Below are 20,388 nucleotides of genomic sequence, written 5' to 3' on the forward strand. Positions count from 1 at the left end.
GTTTTTGTATTCCACATATGAGTGAAATCATACCATATTTGTCTGACTTACTTCCCTTAACATAATTCCCTCTAGGTCCATCCATGTTGTTGCAAACAGCAAGATTTCATCTTTTTTATGGCTGAGTAGTATTCCGTTGTATATATATTCCACATCTTCCTTATCCATTCATCCACTGATGGACACTTAGGTGGTTCTCATATCTTGGCTATTGTAAATAATGCTGCAATGAACATAGGGGTGCTTGTATCTTTTCAAATTAGTTTTTGTATTCACAGGAAATACAAAGAGGACCAAGGTAGCACACCTAACTCCCTGTGCAATGACCTAAGTTATCGATACTTTTATTATTCTGTCTAATTACCTTTCACTAAGACCTGCTGTTTATCTTTCACTTTAAGAGGTTAGCCAATCCGGTTTTAAGTCCAGGCACCAGGGGGTGAAATGAGGATGTGTCGCTGAGGCATGCACCCTGGAGTGGGGCAGGTTGAGGAAGATGGTTTCGAAGGTGGTCAAGAAATGGAAATGGAGGAAGACTGTCTGACTCACATCTAACCCTCTTCCCCAACTCTTATCTCACAGTCGCCAGCTTGATCTTGACTTTGAACTTAGGGGCCGCCTGGTGTAGTGGCAAGAGTCTGCACTGAACTTGCAGTCAGGTAGTCACTTGCCCATGTCTGTTTTCGCATCCGTAAAATAGTGATGGTAATGCCCCCTGCACACAGTTGTGGTAACAGTCAAGTAATGTACATGAAAGTGTTTCTTATACTGACACAGTATAATTTCCCTTGCTCCACCCCCCAGAAACCTCCCACCCCGCCCCCGCTCCATTGCCCACGTGCACATGCCCTAATGTCCCCTGGGGGAAATCTGTACTAATGGTCTCTATGTCCACTGATCCAGTTGCCTTGACGTAGAGGAAATGCAAATCTGGCCTTTGTTCCCAATGGGGATCCCGGCCCAGCCCTGCCCTCCTCCAGCCTTCTCCTTTCTGGCTGCTTTCTGGTCCTGCTCCCCTGCTGCTGCCAGCCCCAGCCCTTCTGAGAGTTTGCTGGCTTCTGCTCCTGCAAGGCAGACTGGCTTCACTGTGGTCTCTGTCCACACCCATAGCTCAGAGGACGCCTGACGTGTGTGTACACAAACCCCTCCCTGCTGGCCTCTGTCTCCTTGGAAAGCTGTTCACTAGCCCATAAAAGGGCCCGAACACTTCAAACAAGTATGAACTCTGAATCAAATCAGGGATTTAAAACTGCGACTCAAATTCAGATCAACCTTCCTTTCTTTCCAGTGCTTGCTGCCTTATCCTCTCTGAGTGCTTCCCACGGGCTTAACCCTCCTGCCTTAAACCTCCCCCTGGCGGCCACCCCCCAGGGGGCTTCCGAGTGCTGGGAATGGGTCTAGAGTTCCTATCCCCACTGTAGAATGACAGTGACAAGAGTTAAGCTTTATGTTCATTCCTTCCACAAGTATTTATTGAGCACCTACTAAATGCCAGGCATTGTTCTAGGAACTGGAGGTCAGCAGAGTAAAGTATAAGACAGTCAAGTCCCTGCTCTCGTGGAACTTACATTCTGAAAGGGGAGAAACAATAAACAAATATTTAGTGCACTGTCCGGTAGCAAAAGTGCCATTCAAAAAACCACATCAGGCCAGGGGAGTGTGGACAATGGGAGATGCTCCTTCAGATGGGGGGATCAGGGAAGACTTCTCGGTAGAGGTGACTCTTGAGCAGCCACCTGACCAAAGGGAGGGAGGGAGCCATGGGAACAGCAGCAGCAAGGAGTCCAGGAATATAGGGAATTTTAAAGAAGTGGATCCACCTATTTAACCAGCACGTAGATCGAGAGACGGAAATGAAGCGTGCATCCTGCCCTCCTGATGGCAACCTGTGCCCTGACTTTTGAGCAAAGCCCAGCCAGGATGTAGGGTGAGCTGGGCATGTTTGAGGAATGTCAAAGAGGCCCCATGTTTTTGTATGTCATACTGTGATGAACACTTTTTAAAAAAACTGTGATACGATATACATGACATAAACTTGACCACTTTAACCATTTTTAAGTATATGGTCACGGCATTAAGCACATTGTCACTGTTGGGCAACCGTTAGCACGACTCCTCTCCAGCACGTTTTCATCTTCCCAAATGGAAACTCTGTACCCATTAAACAACAACTTCCCATTCCTTTCTCCCTCCAGCCCCTGGTAACCACCATTCGACTTTCTCTGTGATGAGCATTTTAAATGCATCATCTCATTTAATCCTCAAAACAACGAGAGGCCATAGGTTTTGCTGTCATGCCCATTCTCCAGATGGGGACACTTGGAGGAAACTGTCCAAGATCACACAGCTTCCAAGCAGAGGAGGCAGACCTCAGACCGCAGTTTCCCTGGCTCAGCTCCTGCCCTTAACCGCCTACCTGGTGGGGGTGAAGTATGCCGTTCTACTCTCCCTCTGATGGCCTGGAGATGGGTCGGGAGGGTTTAGTGAGGGTTACAGGCCATGTGAGATGCTTTTCGTGCTGGGGCAGGAGGGGGTTTTGGTCCTGCCTGTCTGGAAGGAAGGGGCTGCTGCCCAGAGCTATGGGTTGGGGGCTGGGGGAAAGGTACGTGATCGACATCGGTCTACCTCACTCCTTTCCCACCACGGTCTTCGGAGCTGCCTTTCAGGGGATGCTCAGCTGCTCTGAGTGGATGAGCACGAGCATCTTAGGTGCTTGGCATCCAGCCTGCCAAGCAGCACTATCCCCATCTATTATTACTAGGACATAACGCAGCATTAGGTGCTGCAAAAGGAATCGCCCAGGAGGATCAAATGACACAGATACAACTCTGCAGCTGGCATCAGAAGGAAAAGACAAAACAAAATGAAAGGATATCACAATGGGACAGGCTCACTTCCAGGACCAGAAGAAGTGTATTTCTGAGGATGGGGTGCACACACAGTTGGGATAGAGTGGCTCTAGCTATTGTAGCTGTTGCTGGGGCCATGGCAACCTGCTGTGTTCTGATACCCAGGTCACTGGAAGAGCTGGCAGTTTCCTGGTTTGAGTGGTCTGGGCTTTGATGCCAGGGAGTCCTGAGTTCCACTCCTGCTCTACCATTTACAAGCTGAAAGAGCTTGGGGAAGTCGCCTTACCCCTCCGAGTCTATTTCCTTCCTTGCAAACATAATCATACCATCTATTCAGGGTTGGTGGGAAGATCAAATGAGATAAGGCACGTAAGATGCCTAATCAGTGTCTGGTACATAGTTGGCGCTCAATAGATGTTCACTCCTTGCCTGGGTGGAGCACGAGCTTGCACCCACCGGCCAGGAACCAAGCCTCACCACGGTCAGCACCACTGCCCACCTGCTGGCTTCTCCTTGCTACCCACTGAGTTCAGTCCTTGATTTGGGAACTCTGGCTACACCATTTGATGTTCAGATTAAGTGGGGAGAGGCTGTATTTAGGAGTAATGGAATTGTGAGGAGCAGCCCAGCAACCCTCCCTCTTAGCTTTTATTGGGGGGACCTCCCTTGCATGCAGAGACATTGGAAGGCAGGATACTGCCTGTGCCTCGCCTCCTACAGTGCAAGCCGGCAGGGCAAGGTCCTACCCAGGACTTTGAATCCGGAATGAAGGTAAAGCTGAAGGGAGGGTCGCAATCATTTCAGGGCAGTGGCACCCAGCCCTTGGAGCCCCTGTGGTGCCTGCCCATGTCCTAATCCAGGTCTTCAGTCTCCCGCTGATTCTGTGAACACCCCAGGTGATTTCAACAAGATCCCTTTCCATGTGGGACAAGCAACCGATTTCTATTGCTTGCAAGTAAGAACACTGAGTACTCACAAGTTCTTTTCAGGTCAGTCTGGGGGGACTTCAAGGGGCCTTGGGATGGCAGGAGTGACTAGAATGATGGGACACAGCTGACTAGGAAAGGCAGTGGCTCAACCTTAGTGCTACCCTGTCCTGCCTACAGCTGGGTAGTGGGTGGTTAATTGGGGCATTTGCACTGTCAGCTCCAGGCAGCAGCTGAGATTTTTTTTTTTTCCATTTGGTTGTTTTTGTTTGCGTTGGTAAGTCTTTTCCACTTACAACACCCGCCCCCCGCCAAGGTTAAGGCTTTCTTTTATATCTCTCCCACAGATTCACAGGTGTCTAAACCACCCAAGACAAAAATAGCACTCCATTCTTCTCACAGTATCCCCAAGACATGGAGATTATTGTCCCCAGTCAGCCATTCTGATGTTTGCTGCTTTGCTGTCAGCCCATTTTGCTTACACGGATTGTAACTTCTCCATGAAAGCCCTTTGGAGGGTAATAAAATCACTGCTCAACCTTCTCGTCCCTGAGTGCCAATGGTGGGTAACCTCAGCTCCCACAGGGCCAGGCCCTTAAAAGAACACGAAGTGTGAGTGTATGTGCACCCAGCAGGAATGGGGGTAGGCCAGAAGAACAGGCCTGGAATTTCAGCCACCCCGTCTTACTGACCGTTGCACCCAGTGGAATATGGGCTGCATTTTGAGAGAGCTTATGCATTTTCCAGAGAAGCTAGAAATCTAGAGGTATAAGTAAAATTCCTGATTTTTTAAAATGTTGGCAACTAATTTGAGTTTTTAAGAACTATAAGCCAAAACAATACCTCTGTGCGCTGGATGTGGCCTAGGGGCTACAAGATTGCAGAGCCTGCATTAAGTGCCTGGGACCTGGTCTGCATCCTTCGGTACTTATGACCAGTACTGACCTGAGACTGGTTACGTGGGACCCAGGCTTTAGTTGGTCCTGCTCTGGTCCTGTGTCTTCCTCACAGGGCTAGGAGTTCAAGAGCCAAGGGAGAATGACCATGATCCTTCTAGACCATGCTCCTGGTACTCTGGACCCTGGAGATCCCTGCTCATACGGTCCCCAGCCTGCTTCCAGGGGCTGTGTGGACCTCCATCCTTCTAAGGCAGCCGGCACCGCCTGTCGTGGGCATCTTCAGGCCTGAGGGATGGCTCACTGCAGGGTGGAGGCTGTGTCCCCATGAATGCACTGAGTCCCCCTTTGGTATGGGATGGAGTAGGGTTTGAACGGAAGGGGCAGGACTGCCAACCAGGGTCCTGCATTCGTACTCTTGTCCCTGGCCAGGCAGTTGGTAGGGGTGGGCCTGCTTGTCACTGCCCAGCGTGGCTCACTGATTACCACTGACCCTGGGCCCAGCATTGCATGCATCGTGGCATTTAACTAACTCAGGATGCTTACAAGTCGTAGTCCCTTTCACAGAGGAAGAAACCAAGGTACCGAGGAGTGAAATAAGTTGCCCACAAGCTAGTGAGTGCCAGAGCCAGGATTTACACCAGACAGCGGAGCAGAGCAGACTCGCTCCCGGCCCAGCCACACTGTGCAGACGCCTGGTGCTCCCCACCCGCACTGGACGGCCAGACCCTCCGCGTCCCCCTCCCCCCTTTCTCCCCCCCACTCCACGGCCCGGCCTCCGCGGGGGCGCGGGAAGCGCCTGTCGGGTCGCTGAGCCTCAGCCTCGCAGCTGCCCGGGCCTTCCGCGGCCCCAACCCCCGGCCGGCCCGGGGGCCTGGCGGTGACGGCGGCGCCTGGTAGCGGGGGATTTGGATGCTCGGCCGGCGGCTCCCCCGCCCGCACCACCTCCGGGGGTTTGGCCGCCGGGACTTATCTCGGTGCCTTCCCGGCATGCCCCGCTCGCAGACGGCCGCCAGTCCCGCGCCCGGACTTTGCCATCGCGGGGGGCCCGGCCGCGGGAGCGCCCCCGCCTGCGTCCCGGAGCCGCAGCCTCAGGTGGGTGAGCCCGGCGCGCCGCGGAGCTGGGGACCGGGGCTCCCCGCGGGCAGCCCCCCGCCAGCCCCTTTGGAGCCGGGTGCGCGGGGCGGGCGGGGGTGCGGGAGAGGAGGGGGAGGGGAACCCGGCGCCCGCGAGGGGGAAAAGGCGGAGCTGCGCGCCCTGGAGCCATCGAGCCCTGCGTGGCGCGAACCGGGGCGCGTGGGGGTCCCTCCCTAGGTCCTGGATGTGGCGTGGGTGTTCTGGGTGGCCGCGCAGGGGGAAGGAGGGGGGTCTTGGGTCTGTTTTATCCTTGTGGATTTAGAACCCGCTAGAGGGAAACAGAAAAACTCATCCTGAAACACACAGAGGAGAATACACAAAGAAAAAAGAAAACACACGAAGAAACACTCGTACAGACCGATCACGGAGGGAGACAGCAACAACTCACAGAAAAGCTCCTACACACTCAGGGAAACACACCCGAAACGCACAGGAAGACAGGAAACAAAGCGGGTGGTCTTGGAGACCTGGGGCAGGGGGAGGGGAGGGGAAGGGAAACACGGAGAAAGCAAGAGAGGAGGGGAGGGGGGAAAGAGAAGGAGGGGTGGAGAGGAAAGCTGAGCCAGGGAAAAATGAAGTGAGTGAGAAGTGAGAGGAGGAGGAAAGACAAAGGGCTAAAAGAGGTAGTCCTTTAGGAGGGATAGTATAGAGAAACACATCTAGAGAAACTGACGCAGGATCCCTCCCCCCCCAAACACAGAGATGCAGAGATGAAAAAGGTAGATCCCAGCCTTCTTACCCTTGTGGGCAGGTGAACATCAAGTGGGAGAGCAGCTCCGTGAGTCCTCTGAGTAGGCTTCCTTGGCACTTTGAGCCAGTGAAGTCCCCCTGGAAAACTCCTACTCATCCTTCAAAACCCAGCTCAAGCATCACCTGCCCTGGGAGGAAAGCTTTCCTAGAGAGTGGCATGTAAGCACTGGCAGTCTGTTTTCTGTGTACTTCTGCATGTGACACAGGCACACGGAGTTGAAAAGGTTTGTCTGCCTGTCTGCCTCTCCCCCCAGCTCCACAGGTTTTGGGGCCCATGTCTTATTTATCTCCAATCTCCAGAATCCAGTCCAGTGCTTGGTGCATAGTAAATGAACAATAAATACTTATTGAATGATGATCAGGAGCATTTGGACCCTCCAAGACATAGAACATAGCATTAAATCCAAACAGAGAAGATGTACTGTCCTGGAGTCAGAGAGAATTCTAGGTCAAAGCACCCTTTTTTGCAGGTGGAGAAATTAAAGCCCAGAGAGGGGAGAAGACTTGCTCAAAAGGACACAAGTAGGAGACCTGCAATGAAATAACATTGTGAATACATGCTTCCCTGAGATGCTGTTGTTCCTCCAGCCTATGAGTTTAAGATAGGTGTGAAAGAACGATCTAACTGAAAACAGGCAGTGAATAGGCAACGAACACTTATAAATACCAGTTGTAAGTTTCCAACGCTGAAACTCACAATCGAAACTTTCCCCAGAATTTTTAGAATCCCCTTTCCTCCTTAGAAAGGACAAGGGAGCTGAACGTCCATCTCAGTTTGAGTGGATGGCTTTCTGCTTCCTGACTACGTAAACTTGGACAAATTACTTAACTTCTCTGGACCTCAGTTTTCTCAACTGTAAAATGGAGATACTGATACCCACCTCATAGGATCGTTAGAAGAGTGAACACATACCAAGTGCCTGGCACAGAGTAGACCCTCAGGAACTGCAGTCCCACCCTTCTTCTTAGGTGGGTGTTCTTTCATGCGCCTGGGGCAGATGTGAAAACAACAGCGCTACTGGCAATGTTTCTTTTTGTCCCAGGTTGAAAAGGCCATCCCCGTTTAATTGGGGAGCAAAAGCTTTTAGTAAAGGAAAAGATCAAATTGGGGGCATGACCTAAAATGGGTCTTGATTCTGTTCAGGCCCTCAGGTCTCTCCCGGTGACTTCGGGGAACCTAGCTGCCCTCCCCGTCAACCCGCCAACAGGGAGGACCCCACCACCACACTACTTTTCGTTGCTTCTTTACTAGGCTGCTCTGCCCTTGTGTCTTGCCAGCTTCAGCCCATGTGGGGGATTGAGCGAGACTGAGGGAGCCACCTGGAAGCATGGAGACCGTGGTGATTGTTGCCATAGGTGTGCTGGCCACCATCTTTCTGGCCTCGTTTGCAGCCTTGGTGGTGGTTTGCAGGCAGCGCTACTGCCGGCCTCGAGATCTCCTGCAGCGCTATGATTCCAAGTGAGTGGCCCAGGGAGGGGAAGGAGGAGAGAGGGGCTGTACCCTGGGGCCCCGACAGAAGAAAAAGAAGTTTGGTGCTGGGCAACTGTTGTTCAGCTTTTTACCTCTAAAATGGTACCCAAAGGCTGTCCTTCCCTATAAAGACGTCAGAGCTTAATAATGGTCCTCAAGCTCCCCCAACATCCTGAGCCACCTCAGACTCTGTCTCTGAACATGTTTACGTAGCACAAATCTGTCCCAAACTGGCCACCTCACTTAGCATTTGGACAGGCCACATCCCTCTCCAGCCAAACTCATAGGAACAGAAATCCAATGCCTGCATTGCAGCCACACAACTAAGCAACAGACACTTGGGGCTGCGAAACCCCAGCACAGGATCGCCTCTCTCTCTGCTCGGATTTCTTCATGATGCTCTTCATGTGAAACATACTTTGTAAGCAAGATCCCGTTTTCAGTTTAGGGGTATTTTAATTGATAGATCCCAAGGGACCCTGGCCACTAAACCCTTAGTTTCTCTTACCCCTCTATCTGAATCCCATCAGCATCTCTGTTGAGTGGATAATAATTAGTAAATGCCCATTTGTATGACCCAGCAAAACTCTGCTGTGGCGTCTCATGTTTTCAAGAGCCTGTTGTAAAGTAGGAGGTATTTTTACTTTGCCCGCTTCTCTAGTATAACTAGGAGGGCTTGGGGCCGTGCCGGTGGACCAAGGTCGCTCCCAGGAGTTGATTCTGCAGAACAAGTACAGGTCAGTTTGAGTAATAGGAACTTAGCTTCTCCATTAAAGGGAGGTGTGAAGGGCAAATAAGTTACAAACGGATATTGTTTTGTCCCAGAGGAGCAGCCCTGTCTAGTACATCTTTTTAAAATTTATTTATTTTTTTGCGGTACGTGGGCCTCTCACTGCCACGGCCTCCCCCGTTGTGGAGCACAGGCTCCGGACGCGCAGGCTCAGCGGCCATGGCTCACAGGCCCAGCCACTCCGCGGCACATGGGATCTTCCCGGACCGGGGCACGAACCCGTGTCCCCTGCATCGGCAGGCAGACTCTCAACCACTGCACCACCAGGGAAGCCCTAGTACATCTTTGTAATCCTTGTGGTTGTAGCCCTGCCTTTCTCTTCATGGCGCATCTTTGTTCTGTATCACTTTTCTTGTGTTTTCGTGCCCCTACTTCCTTGACTCGCTGTCGAGCCACGTGCCCTGCCCACAGTGCAGTCCCACTAGCCTCAGGTTTGGCTCCAGAGCAAGTCCCTGCTTTAACTTCCTCACTCCCTGTATCCTTTCGGGCGGATATGTGGGCCTCGGTGAGGAGAGAGTCAGCAGCGGTCATCCGTCTTGAAACCACTTAGCCGGGCTTCCCTTCCAGGCCCATCGTGGATCTCATCGGCGCCATGGAGACCCAGTCTGAGCCCTCAGAGCTAGAACTCGATGATGTCGTCATCACCAACCCCCACATCGAGGCCATTCTGGAGAACGAAGACTGGATTGAAGATGCCTCGTAAGGCCTTGGGGACCACTTGCTTTCCTGCAGCTGCCTGGGGATGGCGACCCAGGCTCCTGGGTGCCCTTGCATGGCCTCCTTTTCCAGAGCCCTCGACTGAGTGCCCAGGAGCGCTGTGCCCCTTGCACCGAGGAGCACTGTGTCATTTGCTGCTCTCTCCCCTGCCTTCACTGTGGAGGGAACTTAGACTATGACATCACGGTGTTCGTCCTTGCTCTCCCCATTCTGTAGACCTGAACACTGAGGCCCACAGATGTGAGGCAGAGTTGTTGTCAAGTCACCCTGATGTGCTTGGGTTATCCTGGGGGGGCACCTGTGAATTTGACCCTCAGGCTCCAGGGACGTGCTGCCTTTGTCTCCGGTGTCTCCCTCGGAGATCCCTGCACCCACCAGGAGATGCTGTAGCTTGAGAAGAGTGTGCCGCTCCCTTTCCTATCACTCAGCCATTCATTCACTGGGATATTTTAATCGATAGATCCCAAGGTGTGATGTGCGGGCTCTGGGCCAGGCACTGCAGCTATGGAACGGGCGGTGGAGGCAGAATTTTACTAAAATACAGTATTTCAGAAATGATGGAGGGGGGTCTGTGTGCGCGGTGCAGCGGACACGCAGAGGAGGTGACATCTAGAGCTGCCTGGCCGGAGGTGGGGCTGGATTTCATGAAGGCTTTCCCAGAGTGGGTGCGTTTTGTCCTGGGTCATTTTCTGGCTGCACCGTGCGGTGGGCGGAACTTCTCCCACCAGGGATCGTGCCCCCTGCAGTGGAAGTGTGGAGTCTTAACCACTGGACCGCCCAGGCTGAGGATACCGGGAAGGATTCCCTGGGTGGAGGAAACAGTCTCCGAAGCTCAGAGCTCTAAAACAGCATGGTTGGGTGCGGGAGAGAAAAGGGAAAGACGGGACAGAAGATGCCTCCTGGTTTAGCTCCTGGGCTTGTTCGTTTTATCACGGAGGCACCCCTGTTCTCAGGTGGTGTCCAGCTGTGCCCAGTGGTCAGAATTGGATGAGGCATGGAGGTGGTGGCTGGAGGGAGGTGGGCCTCTCAGGAGGAGCACTGACAAATGCTTCTTGTCTCCCCAGGGGTCTCATGTCCCACTGCATTGCCATCTTGAAGGTAATACTCTGCGATTTCCCCAGGAGAATAAGGGGTGGTCACCAAAGCATCCGTGTCCACAGACTGTCCGAGGGGAAGGAACTTTGGGAAGAGCGCTGACCTGTGCAGGAGGCCTTTTGTAACATGCCTGACAGTTGGAGTTTCTACTGTTCACTTCTGCTCCCCCTGGATGGTCTGTTCTGCTTTAGAATTCTCAAGGCCCTTTCCGCCTGGTCCTCATACAGGCAGTCACTAACCACATTTTCACTGACCGTGGAGAAAGCTGTGTGCAGAATAGAGACTGTGTTTAGGGGGAGGCGGGGCTTCTCAGCTTCTCCTGGGCACTTTCTTTCATGAACAGAGAGCTCAGCCCTCGACAGCAAGTTGAGTTCTGTACTGGGGCTTCTGCAGTTACTAGAAAGTTCCTCACCAGCCCTCTTTGACTGACAGTAGTCAGCCAAACGGGACAATCAGTGTTAAAAAAAAAGCCAAACCGTGGGTACTTCAACTGGAAGGCAGACTTTTTTCTTCTAATGCCTGCAGCCTTCAGGACAGGGTGGAGAGTTGCATCCAATTTGCATTTGGGGAAATTTTTATAGTTTGGGGTAATTTTTATAGTTTTGGCATTTGGTTTTCAATTCTTGCCTCACGCTCTCCTACTTAATAGGATAATAATAACATTGAAATGTTTGGCCAGTGGCAAATATCGTTCATTTCAGTAACCTGGCGAACCACACATTTCTCTTTCTGTCTAGCAATTATTCAAGATTTCAAAGAAGACAGCTTTAAGTGTCCTTCAGTACAAAATACTAAAAAGTCTTTCATCCCACCGCTTCTTCAGCTGTTCCCTTGGGGGACAAAGAGGAGCCTGGTGGGACATTGTTGTCCCAGAGTCCAGACTTATTATTGAATTCCAAGAATCTCTTGGGGTATAGATGTGGTTATAGATGGAGATACATGGGTCTAATGTCTAGAACAATGACACCATATTACATCCCCCTTCTCCCAACCAGGATGTGTCCTGGCTCTGGGTTTTGTCCCCTGCCCTTGCCTATTGGACGAGGGGAAATGAATGACAGCTGAGGTGTGGGTTAAATCAGCCAGAAGGTGTCTTATTGGATTGGACTCAGTGGTCCCTCCTGAGATCCTTAGATCAAAGGAGAGCCTCTCACCTTCCTCTTGGGATCTCGAGGCCCTTTTGCTTGGCCACATGCCCTTGAATCCCTGTGATGGGGCCTCGAGGGAAGGGCCTGGACTCTCCCCTTGGTGGGCTGTTGGGCTTCTTTCTGCCTCTCTTTTCCAGCCCCAAGTATAAGGCAAGTGATGGAACTTCTTTGCCAGGGCCCAAAGCACATCCAGGTTCTGACATCGGGGAGGTGTGAAAGTGGGGAGCAAAGCTTTGGGGGCAGCCAGCATTGTTGGCGGATGATGAAAAAGGCCACGTGTCCTAGTCTTGCTGTTTTCCTGCTTTTTTTCCAAGGCCCTTTTATCATCATCTTGACAAACATGTGAAAATGTTACCCTAGAAAAGTGCTGAAATAAGTTCCACTTTCGGAGGATGTGCTTAAAGGGAACAGTTGCCCTTTGTCCGTCCATAGTTCTGAGGGTGCCCATGGAGATCTTTATCATTTTGGAAGACGAAGCCAGGATGTGAAGGAATCGAGAGAGAAAATAGGTTTTTGCCCTTAAGTGAGAAGGTGAACTTAGAGCACATGATTTTTCTTAGACAGATTATTTCAGCTCAGACTTCTCTAAGCCGAAACCCTGACCCTGATCTGAGGTTCCCACCCCTCTCTCCTCACCCGGCCTTGTCCTCAGGTTTGCCTCTTCCATCCCATTTCCTCTCATCTCTGTACTTTTCACTTCCATCTGCCCGTTAGGTTAGGGGGCCCAGCTGTGAGATGGGGGCGTGTTTGGCCCTCGGGGGAGCCGGGTCCCTCCTCATCACCTCTCTCCTCCCTGCTGTGGTAGATCTGTCACACTCTGACGGAAAAACTTGTTGCCATGACAATGGGCTCCGGGGCCAAGATGAAGACCTCAGCCAGTGTCAGTGACATCATCGTGGTGGCCAAGCGGATCAGCCCCAGGTGAGGTCCCCATACTCCTCGGGGGAGGCGGAGGGGAGGGGCTGGCAGCTGGGATGGGGGGAGAGACCAGGCTCTCCTGAGACGCTCCAGAGGCAACTTGAGTGGTTTATGTCCTACACATTTCCCAGGGCACCCAGGAGGGTTTAGGCGCTGGGAGGCTTTCAGGCTAAGGTGGTGTCAAACGGCTTCCCTCCCCTCCAGAGTGCCCCCTCCTGTAGGCTTCTTGGGAAATGCCAGCACATGACTAGTGCTGACTGGCTCCTCCTTCCTCAGTCCCATGCCAGCCGGGGCTGCTTTCCTCCCTTTTGCCACACCTTCTTCCTGGGCTCCGGGCCAGCAAGCACATTTCCCACTGGTGCCCACACCCCTGTGTGCAGTGACCTCCTGGCTGGCGTCTGTACTGTAGACCAGCTCCTTGTCTCTGTGCTGACACCCCCGGCCCCAGCCAGGGCCCAGCCAGCAGCCTCCAGGACCGGGTGGGAGGTGAAGAAATCATTCAGATCTCCCAAATTCCAGGCTGTCTGCAGAATACCATGTGGGAGGCAGGATTGTAGTCAACAGCTCCACCCCCTCATTTGGGCTCGATCTTGTGAAGAAAATAAAGCCCTTCTCTTAGAGGGAAGGGTGGTACTAAGTTGGTGCTGCCATCTGGTGGCTGGCATGTGGATGTGCCTGAGTTGGGAGTTTTTCCGAGTTGAGGATGTTTTCTTTATCAGCCTCGGAGTTCCAGGGGTCCTCGCTTTCCACATTGCCGTGGCCTCGGGTAGATCACGAGGAAGCAGCCCTTGGAGGGAACATGAAAGAGTTGGTACACTTGAACTCTGTCCAGGGAGTTCAGTGAGTTGAGAACGTGGGAGGGAGATAATCCAGAAGAGTTTTTGGCTTTCTCTGGAGCTGCCCTGGGTGGGTGTAGCTACTCGAGTGGGATCAGCCTAGGTCGGCCCTCGGCCTGAAGACCCTCCGGCCCAGGCTCTGGAAAAGCACCAGACCTTCCTCTGGCCTCCCGTGATTGGTAGAGGCTGCATTGCTTATATCTGCTGGACCTTCCTCATGCTTCTTGTTACTTCTGAGAGCCATCCCAGGGGCCAGATGAATTCATGTGACCCCAGGTTACAAGGCAGCATCGCCAGGAGGGCTCGGAGGAGGAAAGAGATTGAGATTTCTGAGTCCCAGTGAAGTCCTGGGTGGTCAGGATTAGCAGTGGTGCTAAAGCCAGGGTGTGGCATCGCTCAGAGGGCAGACCTCACCTGGTGCTCACTGGCCCGTCCTACAGAGCACCTTGGATTCCTTCCAGAATGATCCCTGCCATAAATCAATCAGGGGCCTTGCTTTCTCTTTTTGCCCTCACACTTTCTCCTTCTGGCCGTTTTTTGTCTCCACTGTTTTTCTTGCTCCATCTATTCCATATAGTGTGTTGATAGCATGTTAGTTTCAAGAAGAGTGGCTTCAGCTGCAGGGCAGAGAAAGGGGCCGGCTAAGATGGGCACTGAGTGACCACACCTTTGTACTTCCACACCAGCCCCTCAGTCCCAAGACAAGGGCTTTCAAGGGCATCTGTTTTCCCAAATGCCTTTGGGAATCAAACAATACATCGTTATTTTTTGCTTCTTGACTATCAGGTGGTCCAAGAGCAAGGATTTGGATGAAAACCTTGAACCATGTAAATGAGGATGAATAGTAGCTGCTTCTAGAATTTGATTAAAAGGGCTTCCCTGGTGGTGCAGTGGTTGAGCGTCCGCCTGCCGATGCAGGGGACACGGGTTCGTGCCCCGGTCCGGGAAGATCCCACATGCCGCGGAGCGGCTGGGCCCGTGAGCCATGGCCACTGAGCCTGCGCGTCCAGAGCCTGTGCTCCGTAACGGGAGAGGCCACAACAGTGAGAGGCCCGCGTACTGCCAAAAAAAAAAAAAGAAAAGAAAATTAACCATGAACTGTACCATGTGCTAAAAGAAATCCAATGGAGTAGTTTGAACCCAAATTAAACTTGGAGGTTTTTTTTAGTGTTCTATATAACAACATTTAACCCTTTTTAAAAAATTAAATGTAAAAGTAATAAACACTTGTAAAAGTTAAAACATTGCAGAAATAGAGTATCTGAAAAGTGAAGGACCCCCTAATTCCACCCCATCCTAATTCCTGGAGGTAATCACTGTTGACTGGTGAGTATTCCTCCAGACTGCCCCTGCCCACTGCATTTCACAGCTTTTGTTTATTCATTTTTCCACAAATGAGATCAGTCAGACTTTACATATTGTTTGGCAACATGCTATTTTAATGTAGTAGTATATCTTTTTTTAAAAAATAAATTTATTTATTTTTGACTGCATTGGGTCTTGGTTGCTGTGCACGGATTTCTCTAGTTGTGGCGAGCTGGGGTTACTCTTTGTTGTGGTGCGAGGGCTTCTCATTGCAGTGGCTTCTCTTGTTGCAGAGCATGGAGCATGTGTGGGCTTCAGTAGCTGTGGCACGCGGGCTCAGTAGTTGTGGCACATGGGCTTAGTTGCTCTGCGACACGTGCGATCTTCCCGGACCAGGGCTTGAACCTGTGTCCCCTGCATTGGCAGGCGGATTCTTAACCACTGAGCCACCAGGGAAGTCCAAATGTAGTCGTATATCTTGAACATCTTTCCAGATGTGCGAACTTGTACTTTTTAGACCATTGGAGCTAAAACAAAACCAGAAGAAATATTCTCTAAACTGAATCTTAAGTCTCTCTGTTTAAGTCCCTGTCTGAGAATGCAGTTAAAGTCCCTAAAGCCTGGCTCTGGAATATCAAAAGAGAAGCACAGGGATAAGGAAGGAAAGGGGAGGAGAAAAGGCCATAAGAAAAGCGAATTACTGAAAACCTTTTGCCTCCCCCCAGAGTGGACGATGTTGTGAAGTCAATGTACCCTCCATTGGACCCGAAGCTCCTGGATGCCCGGTGAGAGGGGTGGAGTGGGCGAGTGTCTTTTCATTCTGGAGGCTCCCTGTGTTATCAGATCTGTGAGGTCGGCTCTTTGGGTTGTGGAAGAGAGAGCTGTGTTGGTGGGTTCCCAAGGCTGTCTGGGCTTTGGGTAAGGGTCAGCCAACCAGCGAACGAAGCCTGGCTGGATGCTGACGGCCAGGGCTCTTCCTGAAACCCCAGAGGAGGAAGAGCCAGTCTTAGATTTTGAATTTTTGTGATTAAACGTCCACCCAGGCCAAGTCCTATCTGCACCTTCCCTCCCTCCCACATCCCCCATAGCTCTCTCTGCTCTCTGGACGCCGGAAGCAGACATGCCTCAGCTGTGAGTGCCGCCCCTGGGTCGCTGGTACGGGTGGTGGGCAGAAAATGAGAATGCAAGTGTTAGCTCAGCTAAAGCTGTGCTCACCTTCCACAGGACGTACCCAGGAACCCCTGTCTCATGATCCTCCCATAATACGCAGAGTGTACTTAGGGTTTTGAGATTGTTTTGTTCCTCTACCAGTAATAAACCCACTTAAAAAAAAAAAAAACATGTTCCTTTGTCTCTCAGATTTATATGACTGTTTCATAGGCCCACTGTGTAATAATTGCCAGACAGGCTGTGGGTCACGGCAATTCAGTTGGCCTCTCCGCCCCACTCCTATTACTGCCCAGCTGTGTTCATGGGCTAGTCATCTGTAGTGCATTCCCAAATGCACTGTGCACACTCACTATATAAAAGATATTCTGCACTGAATCTTTCAATACTGAAAAAAAAAACCTCCTCCTCAATTTAGTTTGCAATTAAATTTTTTAGGATGCGGTAAACCAGCCCTGGGCCTCATTGATTCAGAATCATTAAGTGATGCCCAAGGTGGGGTATGAATATCCTGTCTTCAAGGGGGAAGCAGTTGAGGATGTGCTTATCCAACTGACTAGATCCAAATTGTCCCACAAAACCCTCTTCTGGGAGATGTTAATGGATGTGTTGCAGAAAGTGGGCTCCCAGTCTTAAATAAGTTAGTGAGACTCAGAGTATTACATTCTCCCCTTAGAGATTTATCACGTGCATCATCTGAGAAGGGCTTCAGTTACCTTTATTTAACCCAGACGTTCCCAACTTTCTTTGAGCATCGAACCCTCTTTAAATTACATACTCAGCAACCTCCTAAGGAAGGGACTCCAGCTTGGGGAACACCAGTCTAGACTCTATCCCTTTGGGCTTTGGGGCAAAGTCCCTTAGATCCTTGGGAACCTGATCCTGTTGTTTTTTCTAGGACAACTGCCCTGCTCCTATCTGTCAGTCATCTGGTGCTGGTGACCAGGAACGCCTGCCACCTGACCGGAGGCCTGGATTGGATTGACCAGTCGCTGTCAGCTGCTGAGGAGCACTTGGAAGTCCTTCGAGAAGCAGCCCTGGCTTCGGAGCCAGATAAAGGTCTCCCAGGCCCTGAAGGCTTCCTGCAGGAGCAGTCGGCCATTTAGTGCCTGCCAGCCAGCAGCTGGTCGCAGGGCCAACCTGCTGCCATGGCTGGGTGACTCAGTTGTGCCTTCTACTTCTTCCTGTAGAGTTAGTTGTTCTCCACGGCTGGGGAGTCCAGCTGTGTGTGTGTAGTAAAGCAGTCGATGCCTCTGTTGTAGTTACAAGTGGTGGCTGGTGAGTGGCAGTCTAATCCCACAGTTAGGGGAGATGACAGTCACCATCTGTACAGCAGAGCTTTGAAAACTGGAGGACTGTAAGCTTTATTTAGCTCACCTAGTGTTTTCAAGAAAATCCAGCCACCATCTAAGAATCAGGAGGTTTCACATTAAATCAGAATGTCTGGTTTCTCTCGAACAATCAGAAGTTGAGGCAACTCTGATCTGCATTTTCCACAGAGGACAATCAATTGGAACTATGTAGGAGTTGCCTCTCTTGACAATACTTGTACTCTCTCACCTGGCCTGTTTCATTTATTTGTATTATCTGCCCGGTCCCTGAGGCATCTGGGTCCCTCCTTCTCTTCACATGTTTGGGTTTGAAGGTGAGCAACGTAGAGTTGATCATTCCCTTTTTATCATTATGCCTGCAATTTTACCTAGCTACCACTAGGTGGAGAGTAAACGTATACTTAGCTTTCCCTCAATTGTGTGGTTGTTTAGTCAAATTCTGATGCACGGTGTGTGGTGGGATGTATTTGTCTGAGGACTGAGGGTGGAAGGAGAGAGGCTAAGAATCCCAAGGATGCCTTGTGTGTATGACTCAAAATAAGATATTCAGAGACCCTCCAGAGTTCAGGCAGAGGTGAAGATAACCACCATGAAGTATTGTTTCCACACTACCAATGACATCCATGAAAGATGGGTCCCCTTTCTTTTGGTATCTGCTTGTTTGGCAAGTACTGAAAGATGAGGGGCATTTTTATGACTTGAGACCTTTGGGGGACCCAGAATCACAATTGTATAATCTAGACTGCATCCAAATTCTATAATTTCCATCACAAGCATATAGGAACACCTGAAATACTTTTTTTCCCTCCCAGGATCTCAGAGCCAAGCTCATTCTTGGGAGAGGGCCCTGGCTTGGGGGCTGCCTTGGTTCATATCCTATGCTGTTAAGCATGTTTGGAGCTCCATGTTTGTTCCCATTTCATTTTCTGTGCCCTAATTCAAGTCAGCAAATCCCTCAGCCTGATTCTAGAGAACCAGGAACCCATGTTCCCAGGTCCAAGATTGGGGCCTTGTTTGTCATTGAGATGTGTCATCCAGCCAATTTCATTCTCTCCTGAAAAGCAAGATGCTTCTCTCCAGCACAGTGCACACCAATTCCCACTTGGGGAGGTGGAGTCAGGAGAGGGAAGCTGGGGCTCAACTCTCATGGAAGGATAGAGGGATTCCTGAGGACAGGGGAGACACCTTACTGGATTGTGCACTCCCATCAGCCCTGAACTCATGCTAGGTAACTTTCCTGTCCTGCTGGTGAGCTGTGAATGGGCAGTGTCCACAGAGTCGCTGTGACTTTTCTATCTGTGGCCTCCACCAGTAGGTATCCAGAGTCCTCCTGTTTTTGTCTTTCCCCCTCCCTTTCAATACCTGCTTTCATAAGCAAACTGGAAGCCACCATGCCAAGCTTGCAGTGGCTGCCATGGTTGTCAGTGTCCCTGCGTTTTAACCTGGACCAGAGCCCTAAGCCAGAGAGAGCCCTTAATCTCTCAAATACCATCCACAAGGTGTGGGGTTAGAGGTGGAGAAGTTTCCGAGCACCACCTCGCATCTCTGAACCCTGGCAAGTCCTGGCCCACCTACTTCCTCAAGCTCTGAGATGCTGCCCTTTTAGTCGTGAGAAGAGGTGGCTGAAGACCTTGCAAGTGTCTGCTAGGCTGCAGGATCTCTGATTCCGCTGCTGTGTAGCCTTTCTTTTGTTTCCAGTGCAGGACAAATAAGTCTCTGGATCAGGTTGGTGTTGGTGACTGGTGGTTGAGGTGGAAGCACTGTCTTTGGGGTGGGACTCTTCTAGCCCTTTGGAAGTTGGCTGAACTTGCCTCCTCATTTGGGAGGGACTGGTTGGCAAGCACTGGGGGTCCAGCCAGGTATGGTTTCCCAGACGATGGACACATCCTGAGGCCCTAGTTCACTAGTGTCTGTGTATATTGTCATAGATCTTTTCTTCCATGATTTTCTTCCATGACCCCCACCCCCTCTTACCCTGGAGTAGGAGCATCAGACTCAAATTCTGAATGAAGAAGGAATTAGGGATAGGAATTGAGGGTGAAAAGAGCAAGGTCTTTGAAGTCAGACAGAATTAGATTCAAATTTGGGCTCCGTCATTGACTGTGTGAGCTTGGACAAGTTTCTTAACCTCTCTGGTCCTTAGCTCTCTCACCTGTAAAATCAAGGGTACTGCCTCATTGGGTTGGCATGTCAATCGCGTGAAGCAGTGTATGCGAAATGTCCAATCGTGTGCCTGGTACTGATTAGCCAATGTTAATACTTCTCTCTCCAAAGTCCCCCGTGCCCTGATGCAGCTGATCGAGATGGTGACACCCCAGTTACCATGGCTCTGTCTAAGCTCTGTTCATGAGCTCTGGAACCAAATAGCCAAAATTCTGGGATCACTGGCCCAACCTTGTGCCCGCCCCACCCCAAATATGTTCACAACAGGAAGGCAGTCAAAGCTCTTGGCCCCTTATCAGCGTTCCCAGGGTTCACTGCCCAAGTATGCATTCCTCCAGAGCGCAGCCCGGAGTCTCCTCCAGCTTGTGAAATCTCTCAGACAGAACACGTGTTCCTGGCCTCCGACTTACCCTGGTGCTTACTCTGACCGCCACATTCCAGGAGTTCCCTCTCTTCAGAGACCCTTTCTACTCTGTGTGGCCACGTGAGCATGATCTTTTGAAAATGACGTATAGTTCAACGTCCCTGAGCTGCGTTCTGACCTTGGACACTTTGGGAAGGTGTCAAATGAAGAATTTCCGTCTATTTCCTCCTCTCTCTGTCCTCCTCTCCCTCCCTTCTCTTCTCTCTCCCTCCACCCTTCTCTCCCACAAACAAGTACTGTTTACTTAGGCGGAAGCATAGTGCTAGGTGCTGGGGATGTGGAACCAAAGCCACAATCCCTGGCCTTAAGAAGCAGAGACAAGTGAGCAGTTGATTGAAACATGACTGTGGCCAGTGCAATGAGGGAGGGATGCCTAGCCGGGGGCCCCTGAGCGGGCACGGGGCAGGGAAAGGGCGGGGTCGGGATAGGGAAGAAACCTGGGAAGAACTGATGCCTGAGTGGAGA

The 20,388-nt window shown here is 51.2% G+C and overlaps 1 protein-coding gene across 2 annotated transcripts; it reads left to right on the forward strand.

Annotated features, from left to right (window-relative positions):
• The first annotated feature begins 5,433 nt into the window (after positions 1-5,433).
• On the forward strand, positions 5,434-17,752 carry TMEM98 (transmembrane protein 98). Of its 2 annotated transcripts, none has more exons than XM_082604836.1 (7): positions 5,434-5,766; positions 7,837-8,017; positions 9,387-9,518; positions 10,601-10,634; positions 12,585-12,700; positions 15,564-15,623; positions 16,904-17,752. In XM_082604836.1, exons 2-7 carry the CDS (start codon positions 7,887-7,889, stop codon positions 17,109-17,111), a joined length of 681 nt encoding a protein of 226 aa, XP_082460962.1. In that variant the 5' UTR covers positions 5,434-5,766; positions 7,837-7,886; the 3' UTR covers positions 17,112-17,752. The 2 variants fall into 2 exon arrangements, with proteins under 2 accessions (XP_082460962.1, XP_082460963.1); XM_082604837.1 differs by lacking the exon at positions 5,434-5,766 and adding an exon at positions 6,567-6,717.
• Positions 17,753-20,388: the final 2,636 nt, after the last annotated feature.

Source organism: Mesoplodon mirus (genome assembly GCF_964341445.2).
Source record: "Mesoplodon mirus genome assembly, chromosome: 18".
In the NCBI taxonomy this organism is placed as follows: domain Eukaryota; kingdom Metazoa; phylum Chordata; class Mammalia; order Artiodactyla; family Ziphiidae; genus Mesoplodon; species Mesoplodon mirus.